Source organism: Coccinella septempunctata, chromosome 2, assembly GCF_907165205.1.
Source record: "Coccinella septempunctata chromosome 2, icCocSept1.1, whole genome shotgun sequence".
Classification (NCBI taxonomy): domain Eukaryota; kingdom Metazoa; phylum Arthropoda; class Insecta; order Coleoptera; family Coccinellidae; genus Coccinella; species Coccinella septempunctata.
In genome coordinates this window covers 52,335,468-52,354,897 of record NC_058190.1, presented here as the reverse complement: position 1 = coordinate 52,354,897, position 19,430 = coordinate 52,335,468, and the positions used below count along the sequence as shown (strand labels likewise).

The window sequence follows — 19,430 nt, the reverse complement described above, 5'->3', positions numbered from 1 at the left end:
GTGGTAGGTTTGGAGAGAGAGCATTGGCGTAGATTCGGAAAGAGCATTTGATTAAGTTTGGAGAGATCATTAGCCTAGGTTCCAGAGAGCTTTGGCGTAAGTTTAGAGGAATCATTAAGTGTAGGTTTTGGGGGAGCATTGACGCAATTCTGGAAAGAGCTTTGGAGTAGACTCGGAAAGAGCATTGAAGTAAGTTTGGAGAGGACATTGGCCTAATTTTGGAGAGAGCATTGGCGTATGTTTGGGGGGATCATTGGAATAGGTTTAGGGGGAGCTTTGCCGTAGGTTGTGGATAGCATTGGCGTAGCCCACCTTCATTCTCAATCAACAACCGAACTCACTTGTCTGCGTCCTCCCATCTGAAACATCGATGCCCTCAGAAGCCTCTGCCTCCAGCTCGTAAGTCGTCGGACAACAGACCGCTTGGGTCGATCCCATCACGGCCTTACACTCGTAATTCGATGGGCATACCGTCCCGTCCTCATCTTTCAGCGCGCACGCCACTGGAGCGCCGCTGATGTCGTCTGTGAGGGGTGTGCCTCTCTCGCAGGGGTTGGCGTACACCGCCTTTGGTCGACCTTGAAAGACAATCGGGGTTCGAATTATCCGCACAAGCTGGGAAATTCAAAGTTCACTTACAGACTGGCAAGGTGGGACACAGGAAATCTGAACAGGAAGCGTCTTTGACGTTGATGCACTCTTCATCTTCTGGACATACGTAACCGTCGCAGGGATCGTCGCATTTGCACGTGTGACAACCGTTTTCGTCCAGTTTGAAACCGTACTCGCAGATGGCGGCACACTCCAACTTTTGACAGTTGTTGTCCATACTGTTCAAGCTCCTGGCCGTATCGAAGCGATCTGCAAGATAAATACAAGGGTCTAGAAATACCTACAAACAAGGCAGATCTGCCTCAGGTTGAAATTCCTGCTTAAAGATTAGGAATTATACGAAAAAGTGACCATTCAAGAAGAGTATGAAACGAAGAAAATCACTTACTCTCGTACACGTCGCAGGCCACGCTATCCGACGGTCCCATAGATCCCCTTATCTTACGTCCCAGCCTGTCTACGCACCAACAAACAAGTCCGTTCCTGCTGCATTGCATCGGCTGGAACTCGCCATCTGGCGAACATTGTGGAACGTACCCCCTGCCTTCTCGTTCACTGACAGATAGGATCTCGGATAGGGAACGTTGATGGATGCATTCTGTGGAACGTGGAACGAATAAGTTCTGTGCATCGATAAAGAGAATCCGAAAAAATGGGTTTCCTCCAGTTAACGCTGCCATATCGGAAAAAGTCGCTAAAAATCCTTAAGAAAAAGGTGGAATATTGACGTTCCTGTTAATTAACTTTTCCATTCGGACCAGAATGAAAACCATCGAGTCATTCTGACAGCTACCGTGTTCCGAGTTACATAGATCAAGTTGACTTTTCAATTTGAGAAATGAAATATTATTTTCTACAATAATTCTCATGCTTTCAATTGAATTTAGAAATACTGGCTACACACTTTTATATTCACGCTTCGTAAATGTGAAATAATGGGAAAATAGACCAAAAATTATTTCAAGCTGCCGTCAATGTCTTGTCAATCATTCTGACCATAGAATTCATAAAAAAATAGACATTGAATTTTGAACAATGACGTTCTGCGTGTGAACCTCAGATTAATGTGTCATTGTTTCTTCGTACTTAGATTAACGAAACATGGTGTAAACGTATATAGTTCTCGTAGATTGAAAATCTCTGTCGAACCAACGCTACTGGATCTGAACATCCGGTCGTCGAAAAATAAATACAATGGAGCCGCCAGCGAGAGAACAACGATTCAACTATTCGCTTCAAAAGTCGAAATACAAGATTTACCTGTCACATTTTTAGGGTGTATGCAAGTTGAACCGCATTTTTCATTCTTGCAACATTTCTGAATCGAAGGACATTCCAGGTCGTGTGAGCACGGCAAACCGCAATCGGTGATATTGCCCTCCGATGACGGACAGGTTCCAGATTTTTGGATCTTGAGAGACGCTGGGCAGCAGACGCCGTAGTCGTTACCTACGAAAAAAAAAAAAAATACTGAAAATATCAATTTGAGACGACGGAAAAACTGCGTCATTTACCTTTCTGCACCAAACATTGGTACATCGGTGGACACGTCGGTTTTCCGGGATCGTTACCGCACAAAAAAGGCCTCACGGTTTCGCTTATCCTCAACGGGTCTCCAACAGGACATATACTTTCGAGGCTCCTTCCTTTCTTACCTGCAACGACGAAAAACGTAAACAAATCGTAGGAAGTCCATGATGCGGATCGAAGACGTTCAAGTACAAATGCATCATTAAAAAAATCATGAATATTTATAACCGAACACATCATCGAACTCCATTACTCATCCCGCCATTCGCGTAGGTCTATTTATCTTTGTGTTGACGAATATTCGAGTCGGAGTGGAGCCGTTTTACAATTTCGCTCATTGAATTGCATAACTCGTTTTTTTCTATGGCTGCGACATGGAATATATTCAATGGACATCCCTATTTTAGAGCAGGAAAACTCTGTGGTTTTAAAAGGAGAGTAAAGATCTATACGCCTTGTTATTTCTATGCACCTCGACGTGATCACCGCCTAACGCCAAGGTCTGGCTTAATTTGGCGTTGGAGATTCTCTTCGTGCAGGTAGGAACAATGAAGAAATACCAAGACCCACCCTCGTCTTCACATGAACTCCGACCTACATAGAATTACCGACGACTGTTGCAAGCGTAAATGCCCAGAATCCGTTTAATGTCATCTTATTCAAATACGAACATCGTGATAGGTGTGTTTTTGAGGTCGAAACCATGGGAATCGAATTCTTCATTGTGAAGAGACGACTCTCCTTTACGCGAAAGTTCACGGACGTCTGTCGTGCAGAAGAAGCCCAATCACGCCCAAATGGTCGAAACAGCTCATTGTTTCCGAAATTACATTCGATTATCCGATACAATCGAGGATGTTTGCATCCTTGGTATTTGCTGATCCTCCTAATAGTGGTTTTCGAAACTTGACATTTGGCATCTGACATGACATATCGATTCGATCTTGATTTCCTGCTCAGGATTAATAAATTCGAAGAGCACGAATAGATGGATAATTTGCCATAGAAATATCAAGATCTAAGGATAACGATACAATATATAAGTATCGATACTTTTTTTCTACATCCCTGGGACTGACAAGACAATTTCACAACTACTCGCCCTCCGACCATAGAGTACAGTTCAGTTATATTCTCTGCATGAAACGAATTTTGATTTCTATGCAAGAAATTATTTTTACCGATAAAACCACAAACACTTCAATGAAGAATCTGCCCTAATATTCAATCGAATGATCAATAACTTATCCATCGATTGACAGATGTATAAACACTCACAAGTTGGTACAGGGGGGCATGGTGGGTCTGCACAAGCCAGATCTTCAAGCTGACACTCCAAAGCATTTGGACATCTTACATCGCTGCATGGGTCTCTGCATCTACATAAAGGACAACCGTCTTTGTCAAGAGCGAAGCCGTGTGGACAAAACATCCTGCATGTGTGGTCGGCGCATGGTTTGGGTGCTGTAAATGTTCAAACTTCTCAACAATCTTATTAGCTTTGTAATATGAGAAAAATTTTGTAATCTAACCAACAAAATTGATGGTTCGAAAAGCATAGAAAATAAATATTAGCTGCTCGGACTTTCATTCACTTCAAACTTTCTTTTACTTCTACAATCCAAAAAATTATACAATGCAGGTGAAAACAACAAGTTTGTGGCCTTGAAGGAGAGTCCCAGGCTCTGTTCCACATATCTTTCTCGCCATTATCATAAACGTTAAACGTTTCATTACATGGGTGTTTCCCTGTTTTTGAATTCAATGTCGAATTCGTCAATTGTGGATTGGTATTTCCCAGAGACCACAATATAAAATCGTAATTCAAGTTCAAAGAACTAGTAATTATGTGGCAATTATGATAATCGAGATTCTAGAAATTTAAAAAAACAACAAACTATGGAGAAATTAGACGTTTTATCACAGAAGGTTGGTATGGAATTCTGTGTTCTGTCAGGGGTGGGTGAATCAATACACGTCGAATGTATACTGGCCACCTACATCTGTCAGTAGTGGAAGGCGAATTCCAGAAAGTGAACAGAATCAATAAGTTGATTTATCAATTTACCTGTACAGTTAACAAGAGCAGCAGCAGGAGCTCTAGTTCCTGCTAACTCAAATCCCGCCTCGTCAACACACCAACAAGAACTGACTATTTCATTATCGCATTGAATCGGTTCGAATCCACCCGATTTGTTACATCTTGGTGCCCTGACTGATTTTCCATCAGCCCCCAAGGACTTAGCCCTTCTTGACGCTGCATTCCTGAGCGTTTCACACCCTGAAAATGAAGTACAAATAACGAACTTATTCTTTTCAAATGATTTGCTGGAAAATATTGGAACATAGAGTCAGAAGGATACTTTTGAATTCGACGAATATTTCCCAGATCTGTACCCATAGACATAGAGTCTATATGTCTATGTCTGTACCTAACTTCGTAAAACGTCTGAAAAGTGCCGTTTATTATCTTTCATTCAAAATATCACCTATATTAGATTTTTTCAAGAATAAACAGTGTATAAATGATTGCAACATCGCAATTGGCCTTGAATTACTTCTTACTGCTTCTGACTAAAAGGCTTCGTATATACATAGACCTATTAAACATTAATAGGTCTATGGTTTCGAACTCATAGAATTTCAAAATTGACGCCCAATGAGACGTCACAATTATCGATAAAAACCCTGTATTATATTTTAGGACGAAAGGATTTTTGTTGATAGTAGGTTTAGATTTTGGGCTGAATTATTCATGACAAATGGTCCATATCTGGGGAAAAACCAGTACATTTATCATTCAAAATGAAAAAACTGTTCAAAATTGAAATGAATAATGAGAAAAAGATACACAAACACAAAATACAAAAAGTAAACTATCCCATATTTAATGGAGGTAATTTAAAATCTTCGAGATGCTCATTATAATAATTGTCCTATAACGATTCTGACTTTTACGAACTCAATAATAGCTAAAAAATGGTTTATTCACTTGAACTTTCACGCAATTCGAAAATTAGACCCACAGTTATGCGAAAAAATTATTCACGTAATCAATTAAATTGATAACCTTGACAACGTTCAGGTTGTATAATAGGAAATATGTTTACAAATCAAGGAAGAATTAATGCATGCTGCTTGTTGAATAATCTGTAATTTATCTGTAGTAAACAAATTGTCACTTTATGAGGGCTTATTATCTACAATAAAAAATTGTATAGTTTTACCAGAACAATTCGATTTTTTCGTTTCAATGAATGAGTATCAGGCTGTTAGCATTCACTGTTTCATAAGTGAGAATATACTAAGAGACAAAGAAAATAATCCTACACAGGATAATCAAAGATCAGTTTTTCAACTATATACAGGGTGAGTCTTTGACTCGTACATATATTTTAACAGAAGATTCCACTTACCAGTGAACAATTGTTTGGTGCAAACTTTTCCGCAAGGACTTTTACAACATATGCTATCTACAGCACAGTCATTGTCTTCTGTACATTGTTGAGCCCTATAAGGGCATTCTGTCAACATAGGGCATTTTGACGTCGATTTCAGTTCTGAAAAAAAATGTATATACTTTTGTGCTGAAAGAAATGGCGAAGGCATAAATAAAGTTAAGTAATGGTTGATTTATTCGAATTTTAAAACGCTAGGGGGGACAAGCCTATAAATATTCACTGAAACAGCGTTGCGGCTCATGACCTATCCCAGCATTCCCCGACTAGGTAGGTACACCGGAAAATGATCCCTTTATCTTTCAAGAATGTCATTGAGTCAGTCTTATATTCAATTATCGGTGGGGGCACCACCTCCAACTTCACTGAAACGCTTTCTAGTCCTCATGATAAAATACGGTCAATTCCTGTGTGATGTCATCATTGTCATCGAAGGTATTGGTGAATATTACCAACAGAAAGTTTGGTGAAAAATCACGATCGTTTGAAACTACGCTAAGAACTATAGAAATGTACCTACACTCAAGTTGACCGTGAAACGAAAGATGTCACCTTGCTATTTGTTTGATTCACCGTTCTAATACCAATTAATACTACATAATTTCCACTGTATAGGTATTGCAGACACTCCTTGGTTTCAAGGTTCAATAACTAATAAATAAAACATTTAAGATACATAAATATATAAAAACGTCGTTAACTTATGCGACATCGATAAAAAAACTTCAACAATTTTTGATGAGAGTAACGAGGTTTTCCATTCAAGTTTTTCGAAAACCCATTTGAATTTTTTAATAGTTTTCGAAATATTCAACTCAGAAATGCTTTCAATCCAACCAAGGAAAAATTAAATGTATTCTTGCAACAAGTTTAGACCAAAATAGTGGACTTTTAAAATTGACACACGGTTAGGTTAGGTTAGGATTGAGTAGACTGAAATATAGGGGAGTTTAGTGTAGAGTAGAGTAGAGAATATCACTGTAGTGTAGGTTAGAGTAGCCTAGATTACAGTGGAGTTTAGTGTATTGATGTAGGATAGAATAGTGTAGAGAAGAGTAGAGTAGGGTAGAGTAGATTATAGAAGAGCAAGGTAAGGTAGGATAAAGTAGAATGAAGTACAGTGGAGGTTAGTGGAGTCGAAAAGGATGGAATAGAATTGTGTAGAGTAGAGAAGTGTAGACTAGAGTAGTGTAGAGTTGAGTAGAGAAGATCACTCTAGTGTAGGTTAGAGTAGACTAGATTACAGTGAAGTTTAGTGTAGAGAAGTAGGATAGAATAGTGTTGAGAAGAGTAGAGTAGTGTAGAGTAGATCAGAGAAGAGCAAGGTAGGGTAGGATAGAGTAGACTGAAGTACAGTGGAGGTTAGTGGGGTGAAAAAGGATGGAATAAAGTAGTGTAGAGTAGAGTACAAAAGATCACTGTTGTGTAGGTTAGAGTAGACTAGATTACAGTGGAGTTTAGTGTAGAGAAGTAGGATATAATAGTGTAGAGAAGAGTAGAGTAGTGTAGAGTAGATCAGAGAAGAGCAAGGTAGGGTAGGATAGAGTAGATTGGAGTACAGTGTGAGTGGAGTAGAATGGAATAGAGTAGAGTAGAGTGGAGAAGTCTAGAGTAGAGCAAGGAAAGGCAGAATAGGGTACGTTGGGGCTAGTGTAGGATAGGGTAGAGAAGATAACAGTGGATTTTGATGGAGTAGAGTAGAGAAGAGTGCAGCAGAGTGAAGTTAACTGAAATAAAGTAAGGTGGTGTTGCGTAGTATTTCTTAAAAAAATTCAACTGTTGAAGTATTTTTTAAAGAATAGTAAATACTGGAGATAGGAATTTTGTGAGTCACTTCTGATGCACTCTGTATAAGTGATCAGGTTAATCTTGCATGATTAACCCAGATAACAAGGTGGATCAATTCAAGAAAGCAACCTCTCCTGAAACATGGAAAACATCCATTCGTTACATTCACAACATTGTATGGACTTGACAATTCACCGAGAAAAGGTGAATACTTGAGAGAAGTGGTATGATATGAGACTTCGTGCAATTTATGTTAACTCATCTTGCGCAAAACTGATGGTTGGTATTATAGCATTAGTTGTTCAGTTGAAAAATAGAAAGTCAAGGATCGCGTTGCTACTTATCATTGATGCTGTTATTCTCTCTCTTCTCTCTAGTTTTACCTATTTTTTACCAGTGCTGAAATTATCTAGGTATTTGGCATTTATGAGAGGAATGATTGCTGTAGGAAATCTGAATTTGTGAAAGGTCAGGTTGAGGTGTGACCCATAATAACTTAAGGATTTCCGTTTTCTGTAATAATTAAAGACTGGGAACACAAGAAACTTCGATAAATGTGCTGCTACCCCATTTTTGTCAAATTTCGTATTGAACTATGACCCCACCCTTTGAGAAGGTTGTCACCTCATATGCTCATGAATTGTTGGACCCATTCCCATCTCCCTGCGTTTCCCACAAACTTTCCTTTCGTTATAAATATTCCAAGTGAATTGTTTCACGTGTGCCACCCTGTATACCTAATGGAAAGCGCAAATTGTCAGTAGGAATTTTCACGGAATATTCATAACTCAATTAGACGAATTTCTATTATTGAATAATTCTTTATGTATCCTCAATATCTCATTGACGCTCAAGTCTATTAAATTTTTTTAATGAACCACTCCATCATTACCGTCATATTTGGAGCGGATCTATTTAACCTGTAACATCGTCTTTTCAGCCACAACACGAATGTCTACGGTCTTTTATGGAACACACAGTTGGTGCAATAATACTTGAATGTTTTGTTTCTACATCATACGAAATTTCAATTCTTCAGCATTTCCACGGAAGATTAATGATGAAAGTGGCGTATAAAATAATCGATTATGGTGAAAAAAAGGTAATCTACAGGATATTTCGATATGTAATTGGTACCTATACCTCAGAATCATTTATCTTATCCTAAATCTGATCGTTTCATTTAACAGTAGGTACGATATTTATGAGAGGCACTTTGGAACTAGAGCTTCTTTTCGAGCAACATAAAAAAATTTTAAATACATCTTAGCATGACGAATTTCACCTTTGGGTTACAAATTATTGAAGAATGAATACGAATACATTCCCGAACAAATACACTGCGCAAAAAAATTAACGCACATTATGGGAATCTCAAATTTATTCTTCAACTGAAGGTGTTCTCAATGATAATTATTTTTATCAGAATTATGCATGCATATGTTATCCAATTTCAACAGTTTTCTTCAATACAGATGTTTTTTCCCAGCAGGAATAAAAAAAGATGATATTATCAGATTTTGAATGTATTGGCTCCATTCTAAAATCAGTTGTTCTCGATCAATTCTATCGATCAATAGTTTTTCTTTCGTTTGATTTTCTACACTCGATCGCTATGCAACGCGAATCACGCAATTTGACCCAAGAGGAATGTGCCCAAGCGGTAGTTTTGCGAGAAGAAGGGTGGACATACACAGGAATTGCAGAAAGGTTTGGAGTTTCCCATACAAGTGTGTCCAGAATGTTGCAGCGATTCAGGGAGACAGGCATGAATGTCCGAAGACCAGGACAGGGTAGACCACGGGTAACAACTGCTATTCAAGAACGTTACTTGAGAGTTTCTTCGTTGAGACAACGGTTTGCAACCGCTCGCCTCCTTCAAATTCAGCTTGAGCAAACTCATGAGGTGCAAATTAGCACTTAGACAATAGGAAATCGCCTCAGAGAATATGATTTAAGGCCTCGTGTCGCGTCAAGAGGCCCCGTCCCATCGAAGGGCGCGTTTGGATTTTGCGAGAGAGCATATCAATTGGGAAGAGGCCGATTGGGAAAGAGTTCTCTTCACAGATGAGTCTAGATTCTGCCTCTACCATTGTGATCGACGTTTCCTTGTATACAGACGTCCACATGAAAGATATGCTCAGTGCAATTTCCTGAATACCTACTATTGGTTTCGGGGGAGGATCGATTATGGATGGGGTGAAATATCTTCGACTGCTCGCACAGACCTAGTGGTCATTGATAATGGAGCTATGAATGCTGATAAGTATATAAGGAACAATCTTGAAGAGCATGTAGTACCATTTGCCCCATACATTGGTGAAAATTTCATTTTTATGGACGATAATGCCAGACCCCATCGTGCGCGCATCGTTCAGGACTACCTTGAAGAGGTTGAAGTCTCTCGAATGGAATGGCCAGCAAGAAGTCCAGATCTCAATCCGATTGAGCAAGTTTGGGACAACCTCAATAGAAGGCTGAGAAGTTCAGAAAATCATCCAGCTACTCTTAATGACTTAGGAATCCAACTCGGAGAAATCTGGGAAGGATTAGATCAGAACATTTTAAGATCACTCATTTTGAGTATGACCCGTCGTTGCCGAGCTGTAAATAACGCAAGGGGTGGAAATACCAAGTATCAAATCACTTATCAGCATTTCAGTATTTTGAAAATTGTTCATTTCTCTTCTTTCACATAAGATTCGGTGAAATCCTGAATTTTTCTTCCATTTAATGTGTCTTGTTTCGTTCAAAACCTTCCCGAGAGAACATAAAAAATAAGTTATAAAGTCAATGTAGAGTTAACTTTCATTAAAATTGAGATTTTCAGAATGTGCGTTAATTTTTTTGCGCAGTGTAGATCTACTTCGTTGTGTTTTCGAACTTCTCGACTTACCTTTTCTGCCAATCGCCGATGAAATGTACAAGACCAGCAACACGCCGAAAGTCAGCTGCCAGTGTATAATCATTCTGCCGACCTGTAACAGAGGAAAAGCTTTTACCGAGCCTTGCATCGTTTCATCCATTCCAATTATTGCATTATTTTCTAGATATACAATTTTATTTGCACAGTAGCAGGTATTCGAAATTGAAAAAATCCGACCTAAGTGGTGATTAGTAATAATGGTCTAGGCTCATATATCTGATTGATATTGAATGATTTAATTATCATTCATTATGCGCTCGTGAAAGCAGGGGTCTGTTCTGCTTGGAGAAGACTACGTTTAAGATCAGGCGTTTGAAGAATGATGTACATATTGGGTGTACAAATAAGTTCGGTGCGTTTTTGTGATCGATGGCTAGTATTGTGTCCACCACTCAGACAATTTTCGAATACCATCTCGAAAAAATGCGTTATTTCGAAGGTTTGTATGTTTACGAACGTTCTTCTCAAATTTAGGATATATGCGTCTTTGTTCTTTGACATTCTGCAGGTCCTTACATACAGAAACACACTTGACTTGACGTACTTATAAATATTGATGGTTTCGGGAGCTTCGTTTCCATACAGAGTGTCCCTGAACGTTGTGATCGTTGGACAGTGGCATGCAGATCCGTGTGTCCTTTGTTTTTCTACATCGGAACAACATAACGGAACGGCCAATGATTAGCGATGGCTGAAAAAGTATGCTGCGGACAATATGTCAAGAATGCGCCGACGAAAACTAGTAGAGAAAGTTACAAAACTTTTTCGATTTCCTGTCTTCCTGCTACGCGAGTCGAAGACTGGTAATTTTCTTCTGAATCTTTCCGTTATTCTTCCTAATTTACGGGTTTACATAAGTCGCGAAAGATGCAGGTGCCGGGAGATGTAAATCATTAGTTGCGAGAGCAGAGAGTGAGAAAAAATGCAACGAAGTTATTCAACGGGTTATGTGAAAGCAAAAATGCAACAATGATCATGCTGTTCATACTATATTACTGCTTATCAACGTGAAAAAATCGGAGATCGGAATTTTATCCTAACCTGACGCAGTCATTTAGATTGAAATACACTCATCACTTCAGAAAAAGGAAGTAATAACACACGGCAATGCATTTTTTCTCTCAGGTTTGAGTTTTCAGCATACTCCAGCTCATATACAAGGTGGAACGTAAATGTCGTGTAATATTTTTAGTGATGACAGAACACCATACAATAAGTGCTTTATGTCAAATAAACTCATGTCCGAAACCGCTCATTAAAGGCAATGCAACCCTTTAAAGAGTTTAAAAGGCCGAACAGTATACAAGTCTTGAAAAACGTCTCCCTTTGTTAAAAACAACTTGAAATCAAGGTTTGATCTCAGGTGTGGGCTCTTCGTAGTTCTTTTTTCTCTTTTCGGAATTGTTTCAAAGAGGTTATCAACGAAAGTTCAAGGAATGTTTTTGCCAAATATCCATCGAAGCATTGGCGAGGTGTTGTAACGTCTGCGGTGGGTCAGGTAAGCAGTGTAATTGCTGTGACACTGCAGATGTCACAGACGCTCCTTTGATTCTTCGGATTCATTAGGGGTACTTTTCAGGGGGGGATTCATCCCTATTTGGATGTACTTTTTACAATTTGATACTATTGTGACTATTTCAAATACCGCAACTCCATCAATAAACAGAAACACATCATGATATGCAAAACGATGTCCTGTGGAATTTATATGGACGACACTCCTTCAAGTAGAGGAATACAATACGTAGGTATCCTTGTCAAGAGTTGCTCAACCTCTTATTCACGACTCAAAAATGGAATCTCCCTTCTCTTGAAACTCATAGGTTAACTATGCATCCATATTGATCTATCGTCCTACTACATAGTTTACTTTCAAAAGGGTTTATCACCGCGATAAGGACAGTAACGACACGAGTGTATACAGGGTGGAGCATTGAAAACGAAATGGACGTACGTCGAGAATGATAAAGCACTTATTACGGTATCATTCCACCTGATGTTTATTCTCATTAAATAGCTTCAACTAAACTCATTCCCGCTAGTATAGAAGAATTGCTTTTCTCACCGAATATACTTAAATTTGACTAGCGGTTTAAGAACGTTTCACAGTCTAAGAGACACGCAATATCTGACCCACAACCTGAGACAACGTTAGGCTCACATCTCACAACCGGAAAACTATTCTTTATAAAGCAGGACAGAAATGACTAAAACACGACATGAATTTCGGTATTGTAACTTTTGGATCTTCCCTCGTACATCGTGGAATTTCACCAAATCTATTGTGATTTCCATGCATCGAACAAATTTATGCAAAACAGGCCCATTTCTCATGCCATTTCCAGCGTGGTTCAGCGAACAATAATTGGGCAATGTAAATCTAAACCGCTGAGTTGCGAAAACCACTTGCTGGGTATATTTTGAAAATCGGATGGATGATGTAAAATGCATTGTTGCGTAACATTTTTATGGGCGATAGCTTGCGTGGGCGTCAATATTGGACGTGACGAGTATTTAATCTAACAGTTATCGAGTCATTGGCAATTTACTGCTGATTTAGCATGAAGATACGAGGATGTATTGAAAAATTCTTAGCATACATTAGAGCCAAACAAAATTTCAATGTCAAAATATTTTATTACTCAACATATTCTTATCTTAATTGGATACATTTATTACAGCGAACCTGCAACGTCCCTAGACCATTCAAAAAATGTTTTTTCTTGATCTGCAAACCGGACCTCCACAGCTTTTATTACTTCCTCGTTGAAAGAAAATTTACGACCTTTTAAATTTTTTTTCAGTTGAGGAAAGAGATGATAGTCGGATGGAGCCAAATCTGGTGAATAAGGGGGGTTTTCTAGTAATTCAAACCCTAAATCAAGAATTTTTTGCATGGCAACATGAGATTTGTGTGCAGAGGCGTTGTCCTGCAAAAACAAAACACCTTTAGCTTTAGCTTTAGCTTTCCGCTTCTTTTCTCTTGAATTTTTTCCTGTAAAGTGGTCAGTAATGTCGAATGGTAATCTCCGATTATTGTTCTACCTTTATGCAGAAAATCAATCATAATTACTCCATGGCAATCCCAAAAAACTGAAGCAAGAACCTTTCCAGCAGATTTTTGGACACGAAAATTTCTTAGGTCGTGGAGAACCAGAGTGTCGCCATTCCATCGACTGTTGCTTTGTTTCTGGATCTTAGAAATGTACCCAAGTCTCATCCATAGTATCAATTCGGTTTAAGAAGTCTACATCGTTTTCAAATCGAGCACAGATCGAACGCGATGCTTCTACCCTTGCACGCTTTTGGTCAACATTCAAACATTTGGGGATCCCTTTTGCAGCAATTTTTCTCATGTCCAAATTGACGAGAACTATATGATGAACGCGTACGTATGAAATATTCAGTGCTTCAGATATCCGTTTTAGCCTAATTCGACGGTCTGATAAAATTATGTCATGAACTGCATTGATATTTTCGGGGACTGACACAGAAACTGGGCTTACCTATCGGTCATCATCTTCAATGGAAAATTTACCTCTTTTGAAGCTTGCATTTCAATTTTTCACAATCGCATACGAAGGATTGATCACCAAGGGTATTAAGCATATCTTCGTAAATCTGCTCACCAATTAACCTTTTCAAAACTAGTACTCGATGATGGCTGGATACTCCAATTTTTCGATTTTCACAATTTCGATGGACATCTTCTTTCTTTTAATTTATTGCGTAACTCTGGTTTACTTTTTCGACCTCAAACTTCACACTGACACTTCTAATGAGCTATTGTTCGTTGCTATGGTAACGCAATATTTTTTTATGCATGGAACTGGTATAGGCTAACTAGATATCAATACATCCTCGTACAAAATTTCAAGAATCTTCCACCTGGTAGGCATAGAAATCGACCATCCCAATAAACAGAGAACTTTCTCAACTATAAAGCGAAAGCGCTTTTCCGAGAATTCAAGCAGACCAGAGAGCATAGACAAGAAAATATATTAGCACAGAGATTCATCTCCACGTCACTTCTGATCCGTATCAGATGAAGCTTCTCTTACCCAACACTAAAGTGGTGGGTTCCTCTCGAAAGTAGATTGCATCAGTCATAAACGAACAAGGAGAAATTACTTGAATGCAACGAAGACACCCTTGGTTGTTCAGGCGTGAAACTTCCTCATTAGTTTGACTGATATTAACGACACACTTAAACAACCGTAGCATTCAAATGAGTATCAACATAGAGCCGAGGTTATTCTCGCTGAAATAGGAAGAAATCCGAAGCATTATTTCCGTTAGATAATCTAACAGATTAACTCTGGTTCATCGATCTACTTCAGGCAAGAGGGAAGATGAGTTTCGGTAATTAAGTTTCAGAGAAGAAAGAGATCTTGAGTTAGAAATGTATAAAAGGATTACTGTTTGAAAATACACCATATACTCCATTCAAATTTATTTCAGCAGTCGGTTGGCCATGGAATTTCTCAAGTTTTTGTAACTAGAACGGAGTAAGGTTGGCACTCATGAAATGTCGTTAATGTCATAACGCCGTTGCCACAACTAATATCAATTTTTATTACGAAAATGCCGAAAGTGATTGAAAAAAAGAGACAGGGTTTCAGGAAGTGCTATTTAGAATTCAGGTCCGCTCATTCAAATAGTTATACCCTGATATTCTAAAATCCACAATACGTCAGACGGTAGTGAACATATTCAATGTAAGAGAATTTATATAATGTTTCATCTGAATCTAAACGACTTATATTTCAGCTGAATATTTCCACAATCAGAAGGATTGTGAATGAAGAGGATGAAAAAGAATTTCCTTCTATTGGGAGACCCAAAAAAGTGGTGGCATTTGAGAATTTTATGTTTGAGTGAATTAATGCGAAAAGTTTACTACAGGATTTTCGATGAATGTCATCGTAGAATAAGTTAACGAAAATTGATTTTTCTAATTTTCATTTGACTTGTCCTATACATTGTAAATGTCTTAAGGTACCAATAAATACCTAATTATTATATCAATGTATTAAGATGAACAGCAACAAATACGCGCCAGATGTCCTGTTAATTGTTTATTCATGTGAAATTTTTGTGAAGTTCATCTTGACTTGAAACTTCCTTTAATTCCTCTTACTTATATTGATGCAAGATGATTTTTGTTGAAGAATGAAACATTCTTGTAATTATCTGTTAATTCTTTTGGGAGATACCCATTCCCAACCAATGCATCAATGCATTTCATCTTTGGGTTAATATTTTTGAAATCTACAACTGATGTAACGTATTCAAACTTTATCCAAATAAGATAACGAACATTAACTCTCCTCAAGCTAGTGCATATATCCCTTGTATTTTCCATGCAAATAACTGGATTTGGTATGCCTTCAATCAGTTTGTATAAACTTCAATTATGTTCGTCCCATATTTTCCGAAGAGATTCGACATTGTGATAAAATACGTAATAACAGAAACTTTCACATTGAATGGACAACATAGCGTTGATTTAAAAACCCAAAAATGTTTTGACAAGCTTCATAACCCCACATTTTCGTCTATACAGAGTGAAATGTGTCGAATTTCAATGGCCAGCCGAGTGCTAAAATAAAAGTGAATGGAGTATACCTACACATCTTTGAATCTTTCAAACAGAGTTGTATTAAGCCAAAGTAACCAATTTTTCAAATTTCACAGATTCTCTTTAATTTTTGAATATCAAATTACTCGAAAACGGCGCATTATACGAGAAAATGTTGAGAATACTTTTATTTCACAAAACGTTCAAATATTCATTAGATAACGTCCAACTTAGTTTCAAGAGTTGGGTTCTTTGAATTTTTGGTATTTTTATGGTACGTAATGGTCAGAAATGGTGAGAAAACAGGAAGACGTGGGTGATATCTTTTGTTCGAAAAAGATTCATCAAATAAACCAAAAACTATATTTCGAAATTTATTTCATTCGATAAAACCGTTTGTGAGATAGAACCAAAAATAATTTTTTTATGGTTTTTCAACAGCCTGTATCTTTTTAACCGAGCCGATTCGAAAAAAATAGTAAAGGAAAAAAGTGTTTCTTTTGACCTCAAGAATCTACTGTTAAAATATTTGTTCTAGTCCAAGTATAGTTCAATAGTACATGTTTTTCCCATCCCTGACAATGCCCTGGTTTTATGACTAGTTTAAAACGGATTTTGTGGATTTCAATTTCGAATAATCTCTTCCGGTCAATCTGCCTTCATCATTTCGACCGCTACCACAACCAGAACTACCGTTCAATGGTGGAACGAGTGACTCATTCGATTCACACAGCAAACTTTCATTTTATATACGAGCCCGATGAAAAAGCATGCGAGCCTACATTTCGTGAACCGGATTCAGGTTGAGGACGATCTACAAAACATTTTCACGGTGCTAAGGAGCTAATTGCCGAGAATTAGCATTTTCGAGCGTCCGATCTACTAAAAATAACCATCGGGTGACCTTGAAAAATAGTTCGTTTGTATTGGAGGAGAATAGGCGATTTTCGAAAAATTCGGGAAATATATCATTGTGTGCAATTTGCTAAGGTAATTTGCGTGTAGTAATTGGAGTCAAATTACGATTATGTTTCGTAAGGTATGACCATGATACATGTTATTAATGATAATGCATCAGCTGCAGTCGAGAGAAAAAATATTCAAGAGACAATCTTGTATAACTCTGACCTACAACTTCGAAACAAGGGAATGAAAGTCTAATTGTAGCATGACACCCCATTAGAAAAAGCAATGAAAAAAGTCTACTTCACTCGAAAAAAATTTGTGCTTCTGGGAACAATGGACCAAAACGGTTGTTGATATACAGGATGGTCCAGATCGTAACCAAGAAATTTTAATCACGTATTCTACATCAAAAATAAGCCCTAGTTTGTCATATGAACATATGTCGAGAAATGTTTCTTCTCCGAGATACGGGGTGTTAAAATTTTAGAAAAAAAAATGTTTTTTATTAATAACTTTCACACTGCTTGAAATATTTTTATGAAATTTGAGACATAGGTTTTGAGCGTCAAGGAGCACTTTTTGCATAATATCATTTCTTTTCTATTCTACCAGTGGCGTCCGTACTGCAGCGAGACTGAATATTTTCAGATAAAAAAATGATACGCCACTGGTTTTTCCGACAATAAAAATTACTGTTTAAATCCTTATTTGATTTGGAGCAAATTCGGTCTCTTGACTTTTTGCTGTTCGAGGCACCGTTTCCGGTTAAAAAAATAAAACACATTCTCATGCATGAAGAAATCGCCAAAATTTTTATTTTGTGTTTTATTTTTTTAACCGGAAACGGTGTCTCGTACAGCAAAAAGCCAAGAGACCGAATTTGCTCCAAATCAAATAAGGATTTACACAGTAATTTTTATTGTCGGAAAAACCAGTGGCGTATCATTTTTTTATGTGAAAATATTCAGTCTCGCTGCAGTACGGACGCCACTGGTAGAAAAGAAAAGAAATGATATTATGCAAAAAGTGCTCCTTGACGCTCAAAACCTATGTCTCAAATTTCATAAAAATATTTTGAGCAGTGTGAAAGTTATTAATAAAAAAAATTCTTTTTTCTATAATTTCAACACCCCGTATCTCGGAGAGGAAACATTTCTCGACATATGTTTATATGACAAACTAGGGCTTATTTTTGATGTAGAATACGTGGTTAAAATTTCTTGGTTACGATCTGGACCACCCTGTATAGAGGATACGAAAAATAGTTGCGAAAAATCTAAGGGATAATTTTTTTCAACATCCCCATTCTCAGATACATCCCTTGAAAGATGCCAGTCGAGTTTAAATTGTAAAATGTCAACAATTTATCAGATAACCCAAACAATGATACTCTCTTTACAAAGTTTCAACGTAAAATAATATGGAGGAGAATCTCATGATTCTACTGTTTATGTTTACCCAAAGTAACATCATAATGTCAGGTCATTTACCTGAAACCGCACAGAGTGAATTAAATAAGTTCGTTTCTTGTGGTTGACTGCCGGTGTATACACAGTTTAGTCGTTCCTATTTATACTGTTACTTATCTCGAAATCGTTGTTTTTGTATTTTTTTCAAAGAGGTATACATATATACCTATAGAATAGATGCATTTCATCAATAACTCTTTCCATTCGCTGTATGACATGATTTTAAATTGTGTTTTGATCCGGAATGGACTTTTTCATAGATTAAGGTTTACTCTAGGTAGTAATTGATGACTGAAGAAATATACTTATAGTGATTAAGCAATCAAAATACTTTGCTTTTGGTTTTTCTATTCTATCAAGAGATTAATTATTGAGATATATGACTTCTAAGAGGATTTCACAACAGACGTATATTGCAGATTGTTTATCATTCTTATCGAAGTCAGTCAAAGTAAAAACATTGAAAAATTGAGATTGAGACTCACGTGTAACATGTGAAAATAATATTTTGAAAATTCGAAGGTGTACGTTAAATTATACGGTTTTAAATAGTTTCGATATACAATATTTGAAAGTATGAAATGAGCTAGAAAAACCTGGTGAAAATTTACTTCATGTACATATGATTTTGGTGTCAGTCTTTTGAAGCTTAAGGTCTAGATTATATTCCGCATTCTACTCTCTGTATTCTATTCCTCAACCATCTTCATTTCAATCTATTTCCATCTACGACAGATATTCAACAACGTCATTCATTTCCAATGATATGAATATGAATATGTATGAATATCCCTTTTATGATTGGGATCCCTAGTTGAAAAAAATCCCAAATTTTTCATCCTTCTCGATGAATATGCTGTACCTATATGAGAAATCCAATTTTCAAGAGGAACAATCGACTGAAACGTAGAAAGTAGCACGTCCCAACGTAAATAAATACAGAAAAACACTCCTCCAACTCACCTTTTACCCACGAATCAACTAAGCAACACTTCCCTCGGAAACCTTCCAAAAACCATCAATATCCTCCGAAAAACCCTCTTCCAAATCGGTCAAAAGTCACTTCGCACGTCTTATATTTCAATTTTCGCGGTCCGCTCTTTGAACGCGCTCGCGCAGCAACCAGCAGGAGATCGAGAAGTACACTGAATTAGTGACCG

At 37.5% G+C, this 19,430-nt stretch overlaps 1 protein-coding gene across 1 annotated transcript in view; it reads right to left on the bottom strand.

Moving 5' to 3' along the window:
- The window catches only part of LOC123306608, a 26,883-nt gene extending 7,453 nt beyond the window's left edge, over window positions 1-19,430 (bottom strand). The window contains exons 1-10 of the mRNA XM_044888683.1: window positions 19,234-19,430; window positions 10,285-10,366; window positions 5,559-5,702; window positions 4,211-4,423; window positions 3,421-3,606; window positions 2,127-2,267; window positions 1,873-2,061; window positions 1,001-1,210; window positions 640-861; window positions 342-578 (exon numbers count right to left, since the gene is read on the bottom strand). Coding sequence (XP_044744618.1) covers window positions 342-578; window positions 640-861; window positions 1,001-1,210; window positions 1,873-2,061; window positions 2,127-2,267; window positions 3,421-3,606; window positions 4,211-4,423; window positions 5,559-5,702; window positions 10,285-10,357 — 1,615 coding nt within the window. The 5' untranslated portion in view covers window positions 10,358-10,366; window positions 19,234-19,430. The remainder of the gene's footprint in view (window positions 1-341; window positions 579-639; window positions 862-1,000; window positions 1,211-1,872; window positions 2,062-2,126; window positions 2,268-3,420; window positions 3,607-4,210; window positions 4,424-5,558; window positions 5,703-10,284; window positions 10,367-19,233) is intronic.